At 38.9% G+C, this 24,606-nt stretch overlaps 2 protein-coding genes across 2 annotated transcripts; both read right to left on the reverse strand.

Annotated features, from left to right (window-relative positions):
• Window positions 1–236: 236 nt before the first annotated feature.
• Window positions 237–24,599, reverse strand: LOC110064272 (vacuolar protein sorting-associated protein 52 homolog). The gene is made up of 22 exons (XM_089275401.1): window positions 24,438–24,599; window positions 24,205–24,280; window positions 21,477–21,529; window positions 20,910–20,985; window positions 19,761–19,828; window positions 19,129–19,158; window positions 18,600–18,683; window positions 17,958–18,019; window positions 13,427–13,577; window positions 12,146–12,246; window positions 11,836–11,968; window positions 11,343–11,400; window positions 10,970–11,094; window positions 10,384–10,536; window positions 9,814–9,932; window positions 8,844–8,967; window positions 6,330–6,398; window positions 6,123–6,257; window positions 5,732–5,812; window positions 5,200–5,296; window positions 1,985–2,103; window positions 237–1,840 (listed from the first exon to the last, which is right to left on the reverse strand). The coding sequence occupies exons 1-22, from the start codon at window positions 24,558–24,560 to the stop codon at window positions 1,694–1,696; spliced, it is 2,184 nt and encodes a 727-aa protein (XP_089131527.1). The 5' UTR covers window positions 24,561–24,599; the 3' UTR covers window positions 237–1,693.
• On the reverse strand, window positions 14,184–17,049 carry LOC110064271 (adenosine receptor A2a-like). The gene has a single exon (XM_020771304.2). The coding sequence runs from the start codon at window positions 15,771–15,773 to the stop codon at window positions 14,829–14,831; it is 945 nt and encodes a 314-aa protein (XP_020626963.2). The 5' UTR covers window positions 15,774–17,049; the 3' UTR covers window positions 14,184–14,828.
• Window positions 24,600–24,606: the final 7 nt, after the last annotated feature.

Here is a 24,606-nt window from a genome sequence, read left to right on the forward strand (position 1 = left end):
CGATGTGTGGTAGCTATTAACGCTGAAGTGTTATATCGCTTCGAAGTCAGGGTTTTGAAGAGATTTTTTTGCAAGGTGTGGGTTCGGCGTGATTTTGTAATCGGAGGTTTTGGTTGACCCCGAAGGAAAAAATATCCGGAAAAGGTCATTTCATCGACGATTCAAAGGAATATAAATATGTTTATGTTCTGAGCTAAATTTCTGCTGAAAAAATATAATTTTTGACGAACGCTGAGTTTTTAATTTTTTCCCGCGAAAGTCAGTATCGGAGATGAGATTTATTAATGTTTCAACAGCTTTTGGCGAGTAAACATCACAGGTTGCGTGACTCAAAATTTGGCCGAGTGGAAGCTTGGGTCTGGTCGCAGACAAATCTGCGAAAAAAAAAAAAACCACGGGTAAACCATGAACCGCGCTCGGCCCATGGCCGCGCGGTTAATTAAACCAGTTCTGTTCTGCAGTTGCCATTGGAAATTTCATTCGACGTGGAAGGCGGCAATTCAGAAAATAAGGAAGTTGACCAACTAGATAGAGATGGATGAATACCCTAACCACACACAAGATATGATTTAAAAAGGTCAGTTGGAGACACTTTATGCGTCTGAGACTGGTGGTTGGCGACAGGTGGTTAGCTTGTCTTGAAACTAAGCTGGAGACAGGTGCGGAAGGCAGGGACGGGAAGTAAAGCAGAAGAATGCAATTCTTTTTTGTTTGTTTTTTAAAGATGTTTGCATCTGCATCAATACAGGATATTCGTGTACATAAACATACTAGTTTCAGTATAATATATTGTTACAATGCTTTCATTACTGTTGGTTTCAGTTTCTTACACTGTAAACAACAGTAGAATTTCAGTAAGCTTCGTGTCCCAGTAATTGCCCATTTCGTGGTAAACTTTACAGAATGATAAGTGATTATTTAAATTAGCATTGTACATTCTTTCAGAAACGACCCTGCCGGGATCCACGTTTATTGCAATACAAATGAAACAGGAAACCGAAAGAGGGTAGTTACCAAGTCTTCAAAGGTTTCAGTAGCTTCCCAGTTGACTTCTCAAGTAATGTCCAACCGATTTTTTAAATCTAATTGACATATTTTGGGTGAAACATGGTGCTAATTCCACCTGTTACTAATACTTAACAATATTGCCGAGAGCAATCTTATACAGTTCTTTCAGTCCTTCAGCACTATTTACACTGTTATGTTTCTTACTTTACCCTTTACATACAAAACGTTTTGTCAATAGGTTCAAATTGCTGAAAATAATTTGTAGTTATCGGCTCTGTAAGAAAACGCAGTAGGAACTTTGTTCCTGGGCTCTCTCTTCTATTCTCCTCTTGAGAGTCATGGGAACGAAGATATGTAGCCATCTTTAGCTCCAAGTCGTGGGTATTGACCAAAATCGAGACAAGTTAGGACTAGCACGGAAGACAAATATGAATTGTCCTGCAACGAAACCCAACAAGGCTTCGAGATGCTGTGCTAATAGACGCTTTTGGCTTGGGCGGTTTGTTGCCCCATCTCAGAACATGTGATGATACCCTTGAGAATTGTCGATTTCAAATTTTCAAAAGTCGCGTGAATATGAATGAATGATTTTTGCATGGATAAAAGAACATTTCCTAGAGAATATCACGTGGTCTGTATTGGGAAAACAAACCGGCCAAGCTAAAAAGGTCCATTCTTCAATAATTCAAAACGTTGTTTTGTGTTTCTTGACCTCCACCATGACATGATGGATATTGATAAGTTCACTGCGGATCGGCAGGCGCTTGAAAGGATGTTGTGAGAGGATTTTCTGAAATCTGTGATAATACTGGATCAGTTGAGTCAGAGCAGCCTGTGAAATACAAATATAGTTTAGAATAAAAGGCTGCTAAGACGACTAGGCAAAACAGAAACACAAGGCAAAAACAAAACGAGCAAAACCAAAAAGCAAACTTATCCATCCCTTTCACATGATATCACTCTAACTAAGAAGTACCTGAAGAATTGCAGTTCCATTCTTGAAGTTGGAAAACGATCTCATTATTTCTTGATTTATATCCTCAATTGACCGTTTCCAGTCCGATGCGAATCCACGCACCAGTTGCTGAATCGCCCCTAAATAGAAATATAAAATGAACCATCAGTTGAAGAAGCCCAAGTCACAGTGAGGGATCTATAATATTTTAGCTGAAGCAGTTAATTCCCTTTCAACATCGCAAATGGTAAAGAAGTAGCCTTAGTTTAACTCTCTCATCAGTTGTCACTGACCTTGCAGGCAGACAGTTTCGTAACTTTACCTGCATCTCTTTAAAAATATTAAGGAAAACGACCACTTTTTTAAGTTTAAAAGACATGTTTCGACAGAACTTCTGTCATCTTCAGTTGAATGAATGATTACAAAGCAAGTTGAATAATAAGTAGGCAAAAATGCTAATTAAGACAAATAGTAACAACAGAACGTGAAAAGGTGTAAATTAAAAGGATAATTTTAGATTTACATGGTGTAATTGCTGATTGAGGCAAGGTAGTTCTTTTTGAATATGGATAGCCTCCTTTATCTTGAGTTGAAAGCTGGTAGTGGCGTGATCTAAAATATGAAAGCAGTCTATTGAACACAATGAGCGACAACGTTCAGAATTCTGAAGATGTTTGAAGATGTGAGAGGCCCTATCAACGGCTAAGTGCTCACGTACGCGTGTGGAAAAATGTCGGGAGGTTTCGCCGACATAACAGGCATTACAGCCCGCACATGTAAACTTATAAACTACATGTGAACGAAGCCCGCCGGGGATAGGGTCTTTCACACCAAAAAGGTTACCTATCTTAAAGGAAGAAAAAACTAATTTGATGTCTAAATCATTACAATAGCGCTTGATTAAGTGTCGAATCTTCTTCTGAGTGATGACAGAAAAATGGCCTATGTACGGCAGCTTAAAGTAAAACGTGGGCGAGGTGGTAAGGGGGTAGCCCCGGGGACAATGTCCCCAGGCCAACATTTTTCCACACGCGTACGTGAGCACTTAGCCGTTGATAGGGCCTCTCACATCTTCAAACATCTTCAGAATTCTGAACGTTGTCGCTCATTGTGTTCAATAGACTGCTTTCATATTTTAGATCACGCCACTACCAGCTTTCAACTCAAGATAAAGGAGGCTATCCATATTCAAAAAGAACTACCTTGCCTCAATCAGCAATTACACCATGTAAATCTAAAATTATCCTTTTTATTAAATCCATTTTGAAATCACTGGCTATCCTTGCAATCTGATTGGCTCTCAATGGTGCGATTTATTCACGAATCGCACTATTTTTTGCTCTAAATCGCATCTTTTTCTCAGCCATTGAGAATGGGACAGTAAAACAAAACAACAAATCAGATTTCAATATTAGTTTAAAGTAAAGAATAAAATTTCAGGAAAATGAAAGGCAAAAAGCCACTGTGTGGAGAATTTAGCAACTAGTATTGCCAAAACTTTGTTGTTATTGTGTTTTTTTTTCCAAAAAACTTGACGAATGTAATTAATTACAGTTTCTAAATGACGATTATCAGCTCCTTCAGGCTGAACACCTACTTTAATGGAAGTTTCCAACTTTCAGTGTCCATTTTGATGAATATTTTGGCGATTTTTCTTCAACATCTGCTCAAAATCCGTATGATACCGAGTCCAGTAAAACATAAACAAACGAAAACCACACAACAACAAATTCAGGGCCATCTCAAGAAGATAGATGTTTCCAGGTTTCTGGTAGTTTCAAACGAAGCAACAAAAGAGCTCGACTCTGTCGCTGTGAATAAACATAGTCAAAATACGCCCCGCTCCACAAAACAGTGAATGAATGAACGTCTTACGAAGCTGGTGTTAGTCCCGCCATCTTGGAAATATCTTGAAACAAATGGCGCCGCAAGAACTTGACAAGGTCCTGAGTATTGAGTCCTTCGCCGACGTCACAAAAAGAAACGGAGATGATAACGAGCTGGACTCCCTTAAAATCATGCCATTAAACGGCATGAAAGAAAAAAACGTACCATCCACTGGGCATCGTGCACTCGAGGGAGTTTCACAACTCAAAAGAAATCCATCGCAGAATTACGCAGGATGCACCTTCAAATTCCTTCTCCAAAGACAGTGAAAAGTCTCAGCCTCAACCACAGAAGAAAGAAAGACCTTCCATCATTGATTCAAGCGACGAGAATTGAACTTTTATACCTGAAGCAGACTATTTTCCTTCTGACTTCAAAACCGCTTGTTTCTTTGTCATGCTCGGATGAGTTTTCGTCACATGACATCGTTTTGCATACTAAATGAGACGTAAAGGCGTTTCCGGTTCCGCTTTTTTTTTACAAACCGGCTACTGGAACAATACACCAAAAGTCTAAAAATTAAGGCGATAAAATTGTGCGATTTCAAAATGGATCTAATAAAGTGGCAATTGAACTTCATGTCGTGCAATTTTGATCTGAAATCATACTTGTGATTTCAAATCGAACTCGCGCTACGCGCTCGTTCGATTTTGAAATCACGCGTATGATTTCAGACCAAATTGCACTCCACTCAGTTCAATTACCATTATTAATTTACACCTTTTCACGTTCTGTTGTTACTATTTGTCTTAATTAGCATTTTTGCCTACTTATTATTCAACTTGCTTTGTAATCATTCATTCAACTGAAGATGACAGAAGTTCTGTCGAAACATGTCTTTGAAACTTAAAAAAGTGGTCGTTTTCCTTAAAATCTTTACATGTCTGCTGCTATCTAGATCTCTTTAAAACCTCTATTTTGATTAGTTCTTGTTAATCTGCACCTCCATTGTTGTTAGGGCTAGGGCCAATTATAAAAACCTTGTAAACGGTACAGGTCGCCCCAGTTTCACGGAGACATTGCTTTCATTATACAACAGGAAGTTCAAAGCCAACAAAAATGATACTATAATAAGACAGAACCTGTGAGATATGGATATCATGTCAAGCTTGGAAAGAAAACGTCTGTTAACTATAATATGTTTCACCGTAAGAATTGTTGCCGACGTTTGTTGACTGACGTTTTCTTAGCTAAACTGAAGAAACATTTCGTTGAATACAACAGTTATAGCAAAACACCTTCACACATGTTCACAGCTTATATCGACTTGTAAACGTGTTAATTTTGTTCAAATTAAACTGCAGTATTAGGTCTGCAAGAGGCAACCAGAACAAATAGGTTCAACATACGTTCATCAGGCCTGATAACCTGACCCTGTCCTCGTTCTAGCAGAGGCTCCGTCTCCTTAACAAAAGCAGTCATTCCACCAAACGCCGGAGACAGAATCTAAACAGATAATACAACGTCAATCCCAGGATAGCGCAGAGGGAGCTCTGTTAAAGCCCACCAAATGGCACATGTAAGCACACATCAAGATGAGAATAGCAAGGATATCGAGAAGACTGGCAATGAACACTATCTTAATTCTCCTGAAAAGAAGATAAAGTTGAACGCTAAAGGGTATTAACAAATTATGACCCACTTTAACAAATTGTCCCAAGAATACAAGTGAATATATGAAATATCATATATTTGAATTGCGGAGAAAGATATGAAGACATGTTTGATCATCCCAGTAATACACAACACTGCTTAAGTTGTGTTTAACTCCGATGATCAATCATGTCTTCAAATTCTCCAAAGTAGTATTAAAAGAAAGGCACAGAGATCAGTAAGGAGATCTTGTCTGTTGGTACTGTCAGGGTACACACAATGACACACCTCTTCAACAAACTCCTGTATTCTGGCTGTGAGTAACTGTTGGAAACTTTCAGCCTCTTTAGAATCTTCTGATGTCCTTTCCTGAATGTAGTAAAAATATATATATAGGACTGGATTTATGAAAACGTGGTCAAAGAACGCTTAGAGTTTACGACTCCTAAAGACCCAAAAATCACTCCAAGCATCATTCGTAGTATCTGCCCAACTAAGGTAATAAAACTAAAACCAAAGCTTGGCTTTTCTTGATCCCATTTTTCCGATCCTTGAATGGCTTGAATGTTTTCTTTTTTTCTTTTTTTTTTCAGTTTTTATACAGACTGCACTTTCACCACCGCAATGGCTGGCCCTGCGATTACTTTGCCAAAACCTGTGGTTTGTTTGGCATACTTACCATCAATACAGCCAACATCATGTCGTAATTGTTTATAAGGAAGATGAGCTGCTCCTTCCGCAGAGGAAACTCCGCCGCCATTCTTAAGATGAAGTTCTCGACCTCAACTTGTAAAGCGGCGAGAACTTTGTTAACCTTCAAAAGGGAAAAACAGCTCAGATCAGAAAACATTTTTCCAACTTCTTAGACAACAAAGTAACGCTGTACCTTTTCATCTGGGAAGCTTTCATTCAAGCTGACAATGGCGGCAGAAAACTCTGCATATCGACGAGTTATCTGAAAGACAAATAACAAGATAATTGATCGACGGAATATTTTCAAAAGGAAACAATTCCATTTACTATTTCTTCATGCTTTTTAAGCGATGACGTATTGTGTGACGTCATTGCTTTATGCTGGCGTGCTTGCATTCCTTTGGATAGTGATTTCGCATAGTTTCGTCGCGCTTATGTCCGTGCGCTTATGTCGCGCACGATTTATTCCCCTGTGGAAGCGAAATGCACTCTGGGAGTTCCTTTGCTGCTTTCCTTTGCTGTTTGTAGGATCAGCGGAGTGCTTTTAATTGTAGCTTTTAAAAGAAGATTTAGGGGTGGATTCTGGTTTATACTGTATCGGATAAATTTGCGTTCACGGGCAAACTCATAGTAAGAACATATCCTCCATACATACAAGTTTAGATAGACAAGTAAGTCGCACAGGTGATAGGTGAAGGCTTTGCGGCTTTCCTTTGCTGTTTGTAAGATCAGCAGACTGCTTTTAATCGATATGACAAGTATACAGTTAAAACAGCAAATTAATTTCCGGTGAGGTAATTAGTATTGCCAAATATTTTTAAAGATAATAAGGTGTCGATTTCAGAGAGAGTAACTTTCTTTTGCGGGTTTCCTTTGCTGCTTTCCTTTGCTGTTTGTAGGATCAGCGGAGTGCTTTTAATTTCAGCTTTCAAACGAAGATTTGGGGGTTGATTTTGGTTTATACAGTGTCGGATAAATTTGCGCTCACTGGCACACTCGTAATAAGAACATATCGTCCATACATACAAATTTAGATAGACAAGCAAGTCGCACACGCGATAGCTGAAGGGTCTACATAAAATTTACGGATTGGTAGCGCAGTTGTACTTTTGCCAGTCTTGAAGTGAATTGAATGAGCATTGTCTGAACTGAATGAGCACTGTGAGAGCACTGTATGAGCATTGTATGAACGCTGAAATATACAGTTTACAGTAGTGATAATGAAGTCAGGGTACGATTCATTTGCAGTTTTCAGTTTTTTATGAAGTTTTGGAAATGTGCTGTTTTATATTATCTGTCAACGAAAGAGTGTTTGTGATCAAACAATCGATAATCGTTTTGTAAGGGTAGAGACAATACGAATGTTCATTGATGACAAGTATACGGTTAACAAAAAAATTAATTTTCGGTGAGGTAATTAGCGTTGCCAAATATCTTTAAAGATAATAAGGTGTCGATTTCAGAGAGAGAAACTTGTACTTTGCGGCTTTCCTTTGCTGTTTGTAGGATCAGCGGAGTGCTTTTAATTTCAGCAGTGTCATTTTGTTTCTTTTGTGATGTACATTTGTGGTGCCAAGTTTCAAGAACACTACTTCAATATTTCTAGAGATATTGTTTATTCAGTATTTTACCATTTTAGTTGCAAACAATATGACGTCATCACTGATCTAATTTACATAATAGAAAAACGTCAATAACTCTAAAACGAAAAAAGATATTTCAAAAAGAAAAACGCCATTCTTCTGTATTTTGAAAGGCCTTTCAAATAAGCAAAAAATATTTTTCATGTCATAAGATTTGGGGGTGGATTTTGGTTTATACAGTGTCGGATAAATTTGCGCTCACGGGCAAACTCATAATAACATATCTTCGATACATACAATTTTAGATAGACAAGTGGGTCGCACAGGCGATATGACAAGTCAAGAGAAAGTGATTTCTCTTGGTCAAGTATATGGTTAAAACAACAAATTAATTTCTGGTGACGTAATTAGCTTTGCCAAATATCTTTAAAGATAATAAGGTGTTGATTTCAGAGAGAGGAACTTTTCAGCGGATTGCTTTATATTTTAGTTATTGATCTTTCTTTTGGTTTGGTACATTTTGCTGACCCCTAGCACATGGACTAACAAGATGGACCAGGTACATGAACTACTTGAATGAACCACCAATCGACTACCCTAAATGTAAACCCCTAAAATTTCTAGCACAAAAGTTTAAGAATCAGTTTGTCTGCTTATGTTCCAATCTTCTAGGAACAATTTTTAAACGTCATCGCTTCTGCATGCATTGCGTGCCGTTTATTTTTCAGACGCCTTATTTCCGCCAGTGACACTTCACACCTCACTTCCATAGACTGAATAATCTGTGATGAAGGGGGTTAAGGATCGAAACGTTAGTTATATAGTTATGACCTAAAATGACGTCAAAACCTCAAAAAGTATCCCCATATGTTTAACGATGATTAAAACTTAATATACATAACCATTTTAGTCGTCTCTTGAACGCTCGGTGTCGAGAACAGCAAAAATAAGTAAACAATGTGTACGTGTGTCTATAAGTTGACATTAATAGTTAATTTGAATTCAGTAGGAACAACTCTCAAGGCTACAATCGCGATTGACTTTGGGAAAACAAACCAAGTTTGACAAGCATCTTTATTAACGAAGTGATCAAAAATGCCAAATAAAAAGGAGTTCGTACTTACATAATGAGGTCTTATATCAATAACTCCAAATTTCTTAGGATCTGTGCTCCGAACACTATCAACATTTAACTCCACTACATACGTGAACCGAGGCCATGACAATTCCAACACTGTATCCCAGTATCTAGGATAAACAACCAAAAATATATAACACTTACTTTTGTAGCACTTCCATGCGATCATTGTGCGTTACAGGGAGCCACTTCTGCCGAGTTTACACGAGCAAACCCGTTATGTTAAAACCACTGAGATGTTCAGGAATTTACACTCAGCGAATTCGCTGTTCCAGAATTCCTTTGTTTCCAACAGCTCTCTAAGCTTACACTCTACGTTCCACAACAAGTTAATAATCTTCTAGTAGGACATCCTTTTGCTCGCTCTTGGTGTACACAACTGTGTTTAAAGTTACCTTCAGTTTCTTACAAATGACTATTTTACGACAACTGCGGAAATTGTCGCGTTCTCACTGGCTAATTTTCATTGTCAAGAAGCGGACAGACACATGAATTTATAATTTATGCGATGCGTCAACGAGCGAGAGCGAACAATTTGACAATTTGTTATCGTAAAAAACAAATTGACGTCAGTTTTTAATGCGTCTGTCCTGTTATTGACAATGAACTTCGTCATAACATTGTCAAAGTGGTCTGCGGATCCACTCGGCTATCGCCTCATGGATCCACAGCTACTTTGACAATGCTATGACGAAATTCATGATCAACAACAGGACAGACCCATGAAAAACCGATGTCAATTTGTTAAATGGATTCTTATCTCTTGTAACAACTGTCGTTGTACATTATTTTCAGTAACAATCACTGCAATTAAATGTCTCATCTGGTCCTCGTGTTAACATTTGCATGCGAACCATTTTTGGACTACGTGTCTCTAAACAAGTTGCGTTACTTTCAAGCACGATAAACGTTTTCCGACGACCAAATTTCAAAATTCGTAGAGAGATATCACTTACTTGTCCAGTACAGGAACACTTCTCTTGTGCATTAGTATTCTGTACCGATGAACAATGTGAATACACAAGAAGATTCCAATGGCATCAAAACAACTTTCAAGATACGCGTCCATTTGTTTCTGCGGCGTGAAATTAAAAGATTGTTTTAGTCAGCCCGATCTGCATTATATCCACCTTGGTCCACTTCCTGACCTCTACCTTCCCCAGGCTATATACGGGTTGACCCAGGCAAGAGAAAAGAGAACAGGATATAAATCAGCACGCGCGTCCATAGGCACGCAAGTCATCCTGGACCCTCTCTTCTCCTGTGCTCAATCCCTATATGGAGCGGAGAAGGGAGAGTTCAGGAATTGGACTATATTCAGCTCGGATGCTGATGCTGCTTAGTGGCTGAGGATAGGATTGAGGAGAGCTGGGTAGAGTAATATGTAGGCCATGAGATTGCTCAGGAAGTGAAACTGACTCAGAAAGGGGTAGGGTTATATTCGATGGACTTCTTGAACAAACGGTTTCATTATATTTACAGGCATTCAAAGTTGAACGACACTTTACTACACCCATAAGACTCACCAGAAATAACGACAGTGTTTTACCGAACACTGCTGTAAACAGATCCTTAGCGTTCTTTTCAACCATGAAGAAATCAGCTAAAAATAAGTATTCTCTACAGCTATTATCCAATAATGTGAAGTGCATACTGCGAAACAGACTCTCGAATGAGTACTGTAAAACAAGAAAGAACAAAAACAGTTAACTCATCGTTCCCTTTTTTACAACGTACAGTAGCTTTACACAGGGGTGTAATAGGCTTCCTTTGTTAAAATTGCTAACGGCTTACTAACGTCTGAGATCAAACTAGCTAAATTAAATTCAGCTAAATACAGGAACCATCATTACTGTTGTCGAAACAAAGAGTAAACAAAGAACGCAAAAGCGCGGGAAACAGCTCCGAGCTTCAACAGCCCTTTCGATTTTGCACGTGACTGGTCAAAAATACATCTCCATTCTGGCAAACATATTGCACGAGCCTGTTGACCCAGTCACTAGGCTCGTCAAACGCAAACGCGTCACTGGAAGGCACCTCCGTTTCAAACAGAAAATATGAAGGATGCAGAGGATAGTTTCATTTTAAAGCAGAATAATTGAACCCCCTTACCTTTTTTTGTGCCGCATGAGGGACAATGACGGGTTCTTCTAACTCAGATGTTAGAACATTGCCACGGCTTCCCAGTGTAAAAATTGTCGAACGGTTTTTCAAGGAAACTTTTCCAGAGAAGATACGTGACAGGAATTAAGGATAACAAATCCATTAACAAAACCGCGATCTACTAAATATGTCTCACGAAGACCTCTCATAGCAGACACCGTAATAATTCAGGGAAATCAGGCCGTAGTTTCCCTGTAGTTACGGACTCCGGGGAGGGGAGGAATTGCCTCATTCTTTTTTCTTTCCTCCTTTCCCCTGCCGTTCGCTGCCCTTGATCTGAGAGAGCCTGGTGGCAGGAAACTATGAATTCGTTAAAGGATATCTCTCTTCGCGTTGTCTTCTATTCCCATTAAGTCGTCTCTATCCGCCAGCTCTTCATACTGTTTAAAGAAAAGGAAATAAAGACAAGTTAGTTATGGCAATCAGTTCCTAAAAATCTACCTTTCATGTTACTTCAGTGGCCTCGTGGAGAGTGCACTCGACTTCGGATCGAGTGGTCCGGGTTTGAATGGGAGAGTAGAAATACTTCTAGTCGCTTTATGCTACGGAAACCGGAGATAAGCGCCGGCCTCATTGGCCATTTGGCTCGTATGCAGACTTTCTTTTCATTACCTCTCATACATGATATTGTGGAGATATGAATGAAATCTTGAGTTTGTCGGCACGTGACAGCATCAACCTAGCCTCCTAGAATGACTGAGCCCAGGATTTTTGTAACAGAGGTTGCTAGGTTACATCACGTGTGCTGGTAAATGCTGATGTGATTCTGTGATTGATCCCCTGACTAAAAACAAAACGTATTGCAATTTCCTTGCCTGTAGCTTGAGAAGCTTGGAGATGTACGTTTTAAAATAGGAGAAATAAATCTTGCTCATTGTGTCGATGTATTCATCTTTGATTTCTCTAGCAACCTGACGATGATGGGCCATTAGAAATTCATTAAAATACCTGAAAGAAGGTGGATAACAAGCGATTACATATTTTCAAAGTATAGTTCAACTTGTGTTGCTAATACTAGTTATACTAGTACAAGCAAACACAATACATTAAGAGATACTTAATCAACCTAAACGACATTCCCTTACTTTTAATCTGCGCAAAATAAAGTTCAACTGCAGAATATACCTAAACTTGAGCAAGGCATTCTGCGGAATCTGATAATTGGTCATTGGGCGACGAAACTGATAAATTCTCTGTAGGACATAGTCTCTGATCCTCTGTACAGCCTGAAAATAAAAAGAAATAGTGTATGATTAGACAGCTCTAATGATTCGATCAGAAGCTCGCATTTCTTTTCATTCCAAGTCCCAGTAACGAATAGCAAGAATCAATAAGTCTAGCCACTTTGTATTATTTTTTAATTTTATTTTTAGCATGGCCTGTATTGATAGCAGCTTTATTTATAGCACTGACAGAGTTTACCCTGAAAAAACAAAGGGTTTTTTACCTAATTATCAAGTTTGCGTTCAACAAGAACCAATCCATTCAGTCACAGCCAACTGTGTTATGTCGCGCTTTTAAAAACAGTTGATTGTCGCAAAAAACAAAACCAAAGTAATCACTTTGGCCAATCACAAATGACGCAAAGAATCCACTGAGCCAATCACAACTCGAGGTGAATACGTGTAGCTGGTACGCGGGAAAACGAGGCGAGCGTCTCACCATTGGTTTTGGTTTAACTTCTGACTGGTTAATAAAGTGGTGTATGTTTTTTAAGCAATCATTAAATGTAAAAAAGGCAAAATCAACTAAAACGACACTCAAGTGAAAACCGCTCTAAAGTTAGATTTCCGTTCCTTGCTTTTTTTGAGGAGCCGTTTTCCGGAAAATAATTCCATCAACTGTTTGAATACACGAAGAACACACAAAGACCGAACTAAACGAGAACGGTTACCAGATGCCCATAAAACTCGAAGGCAGCGTGGCCGAATGGTTAGGGCGTCGGCCTTGAAATCTGGATGTGGCCCGGGTTCAACTTCCGCTCTGACAACTTAGCTGGAGTTGTCTGCGGTAGTCACGAGTTCAACTCGTCGGCCATGTTTATAAATACCCAACTGGTCTACATCCTGCCAGTTGGGATTTTTAACCATGTTATGTTTATTTGTATGAATTGCTTCATTGTTTGTTTCCATTGGCCCTGAAAAGCCCCACTGGGGAGTGATCAATTAAAGTATTTTTTTTTTTAGACGTGACCAAAGTTTGCTCAAAGGTCAACATTTCCGACAAACAAATCAACCCGTAGAAATAAATAGAAATGACTCAGTTAACCCGTTTCAACACGATAAAACTCGTTTCAACTCCAGCCAACTCGTTTCACCACCATTCAAATCCCTTCAACCGTTTCCACGTCGTATTCAATTGTTCGACTGTAATGAGAACTTTGATCATCTAGCCCGGCTACATTACCTTGACTTTCAGCTTTTCTAACGTATCTCCGACATCATTGACAGACAGAGCCCCTTTAAACGACTGCTCTTTAGCAAAGTCGATCTTGTGATGCAACTCGTGCAGCTGTTCTATGAATGTCTGTTCTGTCACTGGCGTTTCACAGATGTGCCTAAGGTACCGGGAAAAAAAAGACAATTTCAATTAAAAGACGCCTGCTTTTTCCCCGGTGGGAAATAGGGCGGGTTTACTAACTTTGGAGAAGTCTTGCTATAATGATTTGTGCTAGAACATGTACAAAACCTTGCCTCAACCCTTTCCCAAAGATTATAGTTTCTATCCCCAATGGTCGGTTAACTCAGCAAAGTTCAAGGAAAACGAACTGTGATCAGATGTAACTCAGCGCTAATTTGTAAGATTTTCGAAATTTAACTGAAAGTCCTTTTAAAGAAACCAATTACATACACTTTTGACAGAGCATTGTCACGCCTCCTAAAGTCTTTCAGTACATCACTATATAAATTCGCTTTTAGCATCCCATCAATGTAAAGTGGAGTCATGGAAGTTCAAGCTGACTGTAGTTAAGATCATCTTTTCAAATTAGGAATTCGATTACGGTGAAACAATCGAAGAAGAAGGAGTAACACAAAATGTACGTCTCATATCTCAGGAGAGATCTGGTCCAAATAAACTGAATCACTCGGTAACTTAATAAACACCCCCACCCATATAAAACACATTTCTGCCCATCGATTTCCGAACACACAGTAGCGTTACATTGGGTTTGTTTATCAGCAAGTTTATTTACTTAAGACAGTTCTGTAATATTTGGTACGCCTTTATAAGGTAGACAATTAGCAGTAACATTTACAACATGACAAAATATTACTTTTAGTTTGTAGAGCAATAATTGTTTACAGTATTTCGTTCCTGACACTTTTCTGAGTGCCAGAGAACTCTATTTTTCTGCGCTGTAGCAGTTAGTATTATGTCTATAAACATGGTGGGAGTGGAGAAAATTAGCATTTTACACATAAAAGGTTTCGGGCACAGATTAACTCTGGTGTCAATTTTTTCTAATCTTTTCAATCGAAAGCAATAATGTGGATTAAAAATAAAACGAAAAATCTTAGGAAGACATTTGTTAAATATTGAGCTTTTTTGAAAGACAAGATTGTAAAGTTGTATTTAAAGCTGAAAGATTGTGAAGTCGACCTTCGTTGGACATCAATGACTACATCCACGGGGGTCAACATGGCGCGATCAATGCTTTTTTTCTTAATCAACGTGCCCAGTTCTTAAATAATAGTTAATACACTTTGTTTACTCGGAGTCCTATTCTTGCTCCGACAAATTATCACTAGGCCCTCCCCAGCACTTGGAGTAGTTAGGACACTTTGTCTTCGGCTTGCAAGGGAAACAACTATCCGCGCCGAGCCGTCACTTTCCCTTTACCAAAGAAACTCTGCAAGCAGTCATAAAATGCTCGGCGATACTTAGGAATCCTCCATGCGTAGATAAAAGGATTAATGACAGAATTAATGTACAGAAATCTAGAAAGCGCTACATCGATCTTGTGGAAAGTTATCGACTGTTGGCAGGGCTTGCAAAAATACAACAGATGAAGCGTGGCGTATTGAGGTATGTACGTGATGTAGAACAGCGCCAGTACGATAATAATTGCAATCACCATTCTTCGTTCACGTTTCAGTGCGTGACTCGCAATCGAGTCGTATCTGTTGTGTTGAAGCTCGCGCGTTCGCCTCGCAAGAGCACGAAATATCCTCACATAGATCACCGTCAGTAAGATGGTGGGAAGAGAGGCGTGAGTGTGAAGATAAATCAGCGTGTATGCCCTCTCTGGTATATTGGTGACGGGAATACCACACATCGCTATAGATATCAGCCACAGTAGGGCAATATATATCTTGAGACGTCTTCTAGTGATGATGGATTTATACTCCACTGGCCTGCTGATGGCGACATAACAAGTGACCGACAAGGCTATTATGGAGTAACTGCTCACAAAGAGAGTTGTGCTAAGAACGGCGTACATAACCGTCTTAAATACCTCAGAGAAGGGCATATGCACAAGACTGGATCGATACGCGTCTCTCAAAGCAACCAGAAAAACGTTCAACAAACCCAGTAAGAAATCAGACGCGCTTAAATTCGTGATCAGCAGGTCCGGCGGTGACAGACGAATCGATTTACGCGGATCCTTAAATGTTACGTAAAGCAGAGTCGCGTTTCCTAGGATGATAACGATCGCTAAGATAAATCCAATGACAGCTAAACTCTGCCAGAACGCTTCGTCATCGATTAATGTGAGATAAAAATCGTCGTTTGGATCAGACGTATTGAACATGGTATAAGCACTCTGCAAACAGACGGGGCGATAGAAGTTACATGAACATGTGGCCAAACCTTTTTATAACATCTCTCAATTAAACAAACAACTCCGTCACATCCTGAATGATTCGTTAGTTTTGACACCTTTCCTGTTTAGGTAAAAATCTAAAAGCAAAAACAGGATTTCCAATCACTTAATATGTGCCATCCCCTTTTGTTTGCATGTGACAAAGGCTTACTCGAGCTCCTAGGACTCCTAGTACTCTGGATATTTTTCATCTCGGCCAGATAAAAACAGTTACGTGTTTCCATCCGATTCGAATTCGGAATCGTCTTTGTTAGTTCTGTGTGTTTACTTAGTTTTTAACATCACGGGAAGTTACACTAAGTTGATATTGACAAAAAAAGGAATCACGATGTAATTAAATCATACTCCGCTTTCTTAGATAGAACAGAAAAACACACCACAATACGCTTGAAACATTCAAATACAACGAATTCGGGTAATTTTCCGCACGTTGTAAAATTAAACTTCAAACTTCACTGAATACACGAGGCCACGCGTGCTCGCTTGATGTCACGAAAACCGCCATGACCTAAATTGGCCTTGAAGTCGAAAAATCTGCGCCACCAAAAGCAAACAGTCTTTGCATAAATAATCATTTAAACTTTGCTGTAATGTATTCCTATGCAAGAGAATATAAATATCGTCCGTGCATTTTGGAACGTGTATTAGCGCGAATCAAGCTCACAGATTCGCAAGTTTTCCCGCGCGACAGCCAACCGTTTGAAGTTTAAGACTGTATCTAGAACCGCACAGAATTTATCGAAGCACGCAACGAGTACGCGGAACCGAGAGATCCTCACTATGATGATCATCTGGATGTTCGAGAATCAAGACCCGAGACTACTAGTCATTCCAAACACGATTTGAGAAACGAGACGAGAATGTTAACGAGGACACACTTGGTCTCACGTGTTAGTTAATGACCTAACTAGCTACAAGACAAATATGCGCCCGCAAATGCAAACAGTCTTTGTATACATTCAGGTTTTGTTGTAAAGTACTCTATTAGAAGAGAGTCAACATATCATCCGTGCATTTTGGAACGCGCATTGGCGCAAATCAGGTTCTCAAATATATATTCGCAAGTTCACCCGCACGACGGTTAGAAGCTCCAGAATATATCTAAAGCCGCTCAGGGTTTCTCGAAGCACAGATCACGCATGACCGACTGATTCCCAGGTTAATGGTTATCTCGGATTTTTGAGAGTCAAGACTCGAGACTACTCGCTATTCGAGATTTGAGAAACGAGACGAGAATTTCAATGACGACACGCGTGCTCGCTTGATGTCACGAAAGCCCCCATGACCTTAACTGGCCTTGAAGATGAAAAATCTACACCCCCGAAAGCAAACAGTCCTCGTATATACCTTAAGACTTTGTTGTGATGCGTATCCCTATACAAGAGAATGAAAATGTCTTTCGTGCATTTTGAAGCCGAAAAACGCGTATTTGCGCAAACCAAGCTCACAGATTCACATGACGTCATTTAATACACTGAACCACAAGTATTTACAATCAAATGAAGATTTCTCGAAGCACACATCAAGTGCGCATAACCTAAAGATTCCCGGTTTGATGATTATCTCGCATTTTCGAGAATCAAGACTCAAGACAAAAGCCCTTCTAAACGAGATTCGAGAAACGAGACGAGAATGTGAACTACATTTGACAGTTACTGTAGCTCCCAGTGTCAAAGCATAGTTAGTGGAGGGGACTAACTACATGTTATGGTCAAAGGATCCAGTGGGTGAGACTAACTTCCGTACCTAAACGACGCCGAGCAAACTTTTTTTTAGCAAGTACTATATGTACATTTAGCGATATCTTTAACCAGACTTAGCTCTAGCTTTGATTTTTGTCAGAGATTTTGGTGACGTCCACTTAAACTCGTTGATGAGTTTTTGTTAGTTTAGCGTATTACCAAGAAAAGAAAAAGCTACAAATAACAGAGAAAGTGCGATGTCGATAATACCAAAAATTTGGACGTCGACCACCATTCGCATGCGTTCATTCAGTAATTTTTTTTCAATCAATATTCACTGAGACTGAAAATTTGAAAACCTCTGCGGTACAAAAAATGTCAGCGAATCTACAAACACAAAACAATAAAGAACACCAAGTGTAATACTTACTTTACCATGAAATCTGTGATCATCATTTCGTCCACAAACTGACTCAACTCACCCCTGATAGCCTGAAGACAGGCAAACGATGAAATGAAATAAAATGAATAAAAAAAATGAAATAATAAAAAACAGTAAAGAAAACAGAACGGAACGCCAGGGAAGGGAAGAAACTTGAGGAGAATTGAAAAGGGCGAAAGTGAAGGCAACAAAAAGGAGGCGAAGGGAAGAAAAAGGAAGAGAAGGAACCACAGGGAAGCAAAGCGAAGGGAAGGGAAAGGAAGAGAAGAGAATGGAAGTAAAGGGAAGGGAGGGAAAGAGGAGATAGGAGAAGAGGAGGGAAGAGAAGAAAGTGCTCCTTCATAATTTGAGCAAATAAAAAGTCATTTTTTATCCAAACTTTCGTTTTAGTGCCACCAATAAAAATGTTATTAAGTTTTGGTTGCTCTTAGCCTGAGATCGCCTAATAATAAGCTGTGAAAACCAGTAACGTGAACATCAGGCAGCTCCATTCTTGTGTGGGTCCCTGTGGTATGTGGCATGGAAGCCACTGACAGTAATTTCCTTTTGTGCAAACTTGCTTCTACACGGTATTCTGTCTGTAAGCTATTGTAAATTGAGAATTCAATAAGTAAAACATTTCTTACTAACCTGTCGATTTTTTAATTTGATGTTCATTGACAAAGATTGCTCCTGAAGAGTTTGAATTTGAGAGCTTATGCTACCAAGATCTTCCTGATGAACAGATGGACAGTAAAAAATAGTCAGATGTTAACATCAAGGTACATCAATAGCACTCATCATGCTTCACCTAGACAACAGTCAGTAGAACTACATGTACCACTCCCTTGTAAATAAATGCTCAATTCTAATTGTCAATGAAAAAAATACATTAAATAAAAATAAAAGATGAACAAGGTCCTCCAGCATCTGTAAATTAAGAGAGGGCTCCTTCCTTGGGGGGTAACCTAGCAATGGACTAGCATTCCATACTGGGGGGAGTAGAAATACTCCAAATCGCTTCATGCTACTGAAGCCGAAGTCAAACGCCAGCATGATGGGCCACTTGGCTCATACACAGACTTAACCTTTACCTTAAAAGAAAATGCATGCAGGTCTCGCCAGGACAAAAAAACGTAGCCATAATAACAAGGTAACAGTATTAAAAAGGTGAGCATACCTGGAAACTTGTGAGCATTTTTTCCATACTCTGTTGAATTAGAGGAAGAATTTATTGATGGATTATTAAATAAACATGTCTACCCCTTGTAGTGCATTGTCAGAGCTCAATGTTGTGACCACTGGGGTCGCCAATTTGATAAATTTTTTTCACTAGCGACTCACTTTTCACACTTTTCACTGAAATACTTTTGCTGGCAATTAAATCTGAAAACTTAGGGGACAGCTGGCCCCAAGCATTTTTCCTGAAAGTCGAGCCCTGATTGTGGGTACAATATGGCTGAATGAACTGGAAGGTCCAGCAGGAGTCACACATTGACATGTCAAGACCATCTAAGTCATGTTATTTTTAATTATCGCTTTAATTTTCACTTTTATACATGTACACGCATGTAACTGTTTGTAGCAGTTCATCACTGCTATAGGAATTCATAGGAAAGACTCATTAACTCATTCATCCAATGATGTATTTACTTAACAAAGGATTTCTTCCTCCTTAGCTAAGTACAGACTCTCCAATACTGTAGACTGAGCCGTTACACTCAGTTTAGAATAATTTATTCCTTGCCTTTTGACTAGTTTTGTTATGATGAGCGGTAGCTGATAATTTAAATTGGTTAAAAAACAACTTGCCTCAAGAATAGTGTCACAGGAGGCAATCTGGTTGTGGAGACTTGCAATATTTTCACTCTCTTTGATATCTTTGATGTCATGGTCAAGAGAAAAAGAACACTGACTTGTTTTTGCAGAGCTCCAATGGCCCAGAAGGCCACCAAGCAGAGTACCATACTCATATAGGAAAAAAAGGAAACCCATGAATTGATTTTTTCATGGTTATCATTACTAGCAGTATTGCTTGTGGGCACATACGCACAACAACAACAATGGCAACAGAGTTGTGCAACATGGTGGCCATACTCCAGCTAATAAGTTGAACGAGACATGCAGCCTTAGTTTCCAGCATACATCTTTGACATTGGACATGCATGTTAATTGACACCTGTCAAAACAAGGTATCCGCTGACCAGTATCATGTGACCATATCGCCAGCTCAAGTTTAGAGCTCATCAAGATCACATTTTTTTGAGTTGACTACTGACCAAGATTGGATCACAGGCTCAAGCCAAGTTAACTTGTTGTAATGAGCACCAGGATTAAAAGTTAACCGACGTATAAATTTTTCTTGCATAAAATTGTTTTTACTGCTTATTTTTTGTGTAGTTTGAGATTATTCAAACTCAAAACAGAAGGCCAAACAATATATGAAACACAAAACCTCAACCCAGTCACAAAACTGAAATCAAAATTCTAGCTTATCCTGGGTTAGCTTAGTCAGGCTTTGAACAACCCAGCCCTGTACAATGTTGACCTGTATCATATTATGCAGCCACTGGAATAATGCAAATGTCCTTGCTACAAAATATGAACACTTTTCTCAGGCAATGTGCAGATCAATTGACACTCAGTACTTATTATGCGAGACAACCCCTGCTTGGCCATTATGTGGAATTAAATTTTCATCTCATGGCACAAAAATAAAAAAAATATGTTGTTCCAGAAAACAACCCCACCTTTCCACAGAGGGTTTTTTGGTTTGCACACCGCCACCAAATCCCTCTGGAAATTCTAGCTTTGGCTCAGACTTTCAAAATAATATTTTAAAACCAGCATCTCCTTGTAATTTCATACTAAACAAGCTGCAATCATAAATTTTGTAATTTAACAATGTACACCCATACATGTCATGTGGTCATATTGAGGTTAAGCAGAAGATAAGGATACAGTCCAGAATGGATGCATTTTCCACTTCATGTAAGTCGCCTTCAATTTGCCTTGAGTACTGCCTTAGGTCTACTCCCTGACAAATAAGAACGCAGGTCAGTCCATAAAATTGCACATAATTTGCGTACTTTTATTAATTTAAATCAAAGACTGGGATGGACTATTTTTGAGCTGGGTAAACATAAGCAGTTTCAAAGCACTTGTAAGTGTATCTATGCTAGCAGAGCTGTCAAAACATTTCGAAGTAGGTGGGCTAAAATGAACATAATGGTTAAGGAAAATACTGTTTAAATATGTCTCTAATTTCCCAGAATTTTATATGCAGGTCAAGTTAGTACTGACCATTACTTACAGCCATCTGACAAATTTTGTTAAAAAGATACATTTTTCCACGTCTTTTCAGCTTGAAGATAAGTGGCACATCAAGAAGGTACATGTACATGTATTCCCCAGAAACTTGTTTGAATCTACATGTACATTCCTGGGACAGTGTTTTTAGTTTTTCCTGTTTCAAATCCTGATTCAGTCAGTTAGAATGTATATTTTCTGATATTTAAATCAACTTACTTTTTCTAGAGCTTCTTTTACCAATTCATCCTCCAAATTTTCTTGTATATGTACTGAAGAGAGTACAAAGAATAATTCTCAATACCCTACAGATGTACTTTCTTACACAGCACAGTTAGGCATGCAAGGCTGACCACCACAACTCAGTTGGCCTTTATTGAAAACCAATCACGTGCAGGATTGCAGTTTATCAAAATATCATGATAGAATATCATAAGTTTGATTATTGATATTTTGATATTTTATTGATATTTTGGTGATAATAGAATGATATTATCGAGAAATCATTTTTATCATGATGTGCATGTCAAATATCAAAATATCATTATTATCTGAGATTATCATGATAGCTACTGAAAAAGTGGTAAATTGAGATATCAAAGTATCACTATCAAATCATCATGAGAATACACTGTAGCATGGAAAAGTATACCTCAGAATAGCAAGCTATCATATCATGTATCACTCTCATTCTCAAATCTCAGTCAAGTGATTTTATCATGTGACAAAGAACAGACACTGACAGTAACTGTTTGATATATCACGATAATATCAAAATCGGTTAGTTTCACTGCTGTTTACTTGCGGCTAGCTTTTATTTGTTGTCAAGGGACAGCATTGTATTGTATCATGATATATCACCTTATCACTGGGAAAAGAAGACATTCGCATTTAATTATATATCCTGATATCATGATTTATCACTCTATCACAGGGGGAAGACCAAATTCTTACTTAATTAAATACTCTGAAAATATCATGATTTATCACTATATCCCAGGGGGAAGAAGAAATTCAAACTTCATTAAATAGTCTGATAATATCATGGTCAAAGGCTGGTAAAAGGTCTCAGTGAGAGCTACTGTTGCCACTAGGCAGCTCTCGTAAGTGCTGAGAAATGCCTACCGTCTCAAAAAGGCTCTGTCAGCAAGTCATATGTCACACCTCCATACTTGGTGACCCTGGTAATTCGATGTAGCTGAGTGACAATGGCAAAAGGCGAGCTTCCAGCACCTTTAAATATCTGGTACCCGTGGCTAGGGGAAGGACACCCTGACAGAAAATCCCTGGTCCTCCAGGTTGGGGGTTGGGCATGGGGCCAATCATCCCATCCCGTAAAAGCAAGGTGATTACGGAAACTGGAAATAAGCCCGGCCCTATCCCCCACTCGGGGGCAAGGAACTAAGCATCATGATTTATCACTATATCACAGGGGGAAGAGGAAATTCAAACTTCATTAAATATTCTGATAATATCATGATTTATCACTATGGTATGGGTCACACTTGGGAAAAGTTTTCATCTTTGCCGGCTAAAAAAACACAAAAATTTGAAACCGCAACCGGAAAGAAAAACTTTTTGACAGAAACGGAGGGTTGCACTAGATAATTGTCAGTACCAAATTTCAAATTTATTTGCTTGGCGATGGCATCCCAAGCATTGCGAGCTTGACTGCTGTTGATGCGATCAAAATTCTCGGCCCACAGCTTGATTAGCATTTTTTCTTCATAATCTGACCATCTTTCATAAGATCATTTTCCAGCATCAACACATTCATGTTCAGGAGACAACTGGGAAGACAAAGACGATGACGCTTGTGAAGCGCTTGCTTGCATGGACCTGGCCGGTAGAGTGCTTTCCTGCGCAATGCTCGCATGTGAAGTGCTCGGTTGCATTCCCCTTCCAGTCATATCATGGTAGACGGGAGCATACTGCAGGTATCCCATGCTATTGCCACGAAAACCTTGAAAACCTTGAAATTGTGCGGGATTATAATAATCATCCTCGTCCTTGTCCGTTCATGATGAAAGACCGCGAACTAGAACTGAACTTCCCGTGCGTATTGTTTTTCATGTTACGCTGACAAGTGTTGACAGTAACCGCTGTGATTCCCATTGTTTGGCTCGACTTTTCGAAAATCTGCCTGCCCCACCCAAGCACTATGGCATCTTTGATGTTTTGCCAATTCGCAAAGTTTTTGCCAAAGCGAAAAACTTGCGGTCGCACTAGACAAAGGCCCGCGATGACAGATTTCCACTGCAAAGTAAACAAATTCTGGCAAAGATTTCCCAAGTGCAACCCATACCTATATCACGGGGGGAAGAAGAAATTCAAACTTCATTAAATACATTGTATTCTGATAATATCATGATAAATTATGCTTATATGATAAAAACCTAATGCGGAATCAAATATCAAAAAATCAATTCCTTATAAAACCAGTGATAGATCATGATATTATCAACATTGCCTAAAAGAAACATATAAGATATTTCTTGATATATCACAAGTGATAATTAGTCATGATATAGTGATTAACTGCAATGCTGCACCTCTCTCTTGAAAACTCAACATACTATTAATTAATGGAGCCACTGCAGAATACCCTGCCACTATTAGTGTTGATTCTACTTGCACACATATTTTTAAAGGACGAAAAAAGTGCAAGAATGAAATAACTCAAGTGGCAGGGTACATGTATTTTGCAGTTACGCCTAATGGAAATCAGTGTTTCAATTAATATGTGGTTTACAAAGTTCATTGATTCATGGAGGTGTCAACGGCTTAGGATGAAAAATTTCAGTTCATGTTTCAGTTCATGTTTCAGTTCATGTTTCAGTTCAGTCTGAGCTTACTATACAGCATTTTTTCACCTACATAAACTTATCAAAGTTTGTAACAAGTACTATCCCGTACTTTTGGACTAGCACTGTTTAGTATTACTTACCATCTACTTCGTCCAAAATAAATTCATCTTGAGAAGTGAGATCTAATTCACCTAGATCAAGATCAACCTGCAAATCCTGATTAAAAGAAATATTGCGATGCGAATAAAACGTAAGCTAAGGCTACAGTCGAATCTCAAGGTAAAGATGAGCTTACTATCCATTTCACTGTTTCAAATGTGAAACTAAAAATAATAAAAGTAAAGCTAAAAAAAACAAAACGAATATAATGTACCTCATCTGCTTCTTCGACGTCATTAGAATCACCTCCGTTTGTCTCTGGGTCGGTCGGGTTTTGCGCATTTCCCTGATCGCCGTCCGCCATCTTTGTTATCTTGCTCGGCAATAAGTAGCTCATGTACTATGACATGGAATGTCTTTCTTCTTGCTGCAACCGCTGACTG

This window comes from Orbicella faveolata, unplaced genomic scaffold, assembly GCF_042242905.1.
Source record: "Orbicella faveolata isolate gen_17 unplaced genomic scaffold, um_ofav_v1 contig_36, whole genome shotgun sequence".
NCBI classification, from domain to species: domain Eukaryota; kingdom Metazoa; phylum Cnidaria; class Anthozoa; order Scleractinia; family Merulinidae; genus Orbicella; species Orbicella faveolata.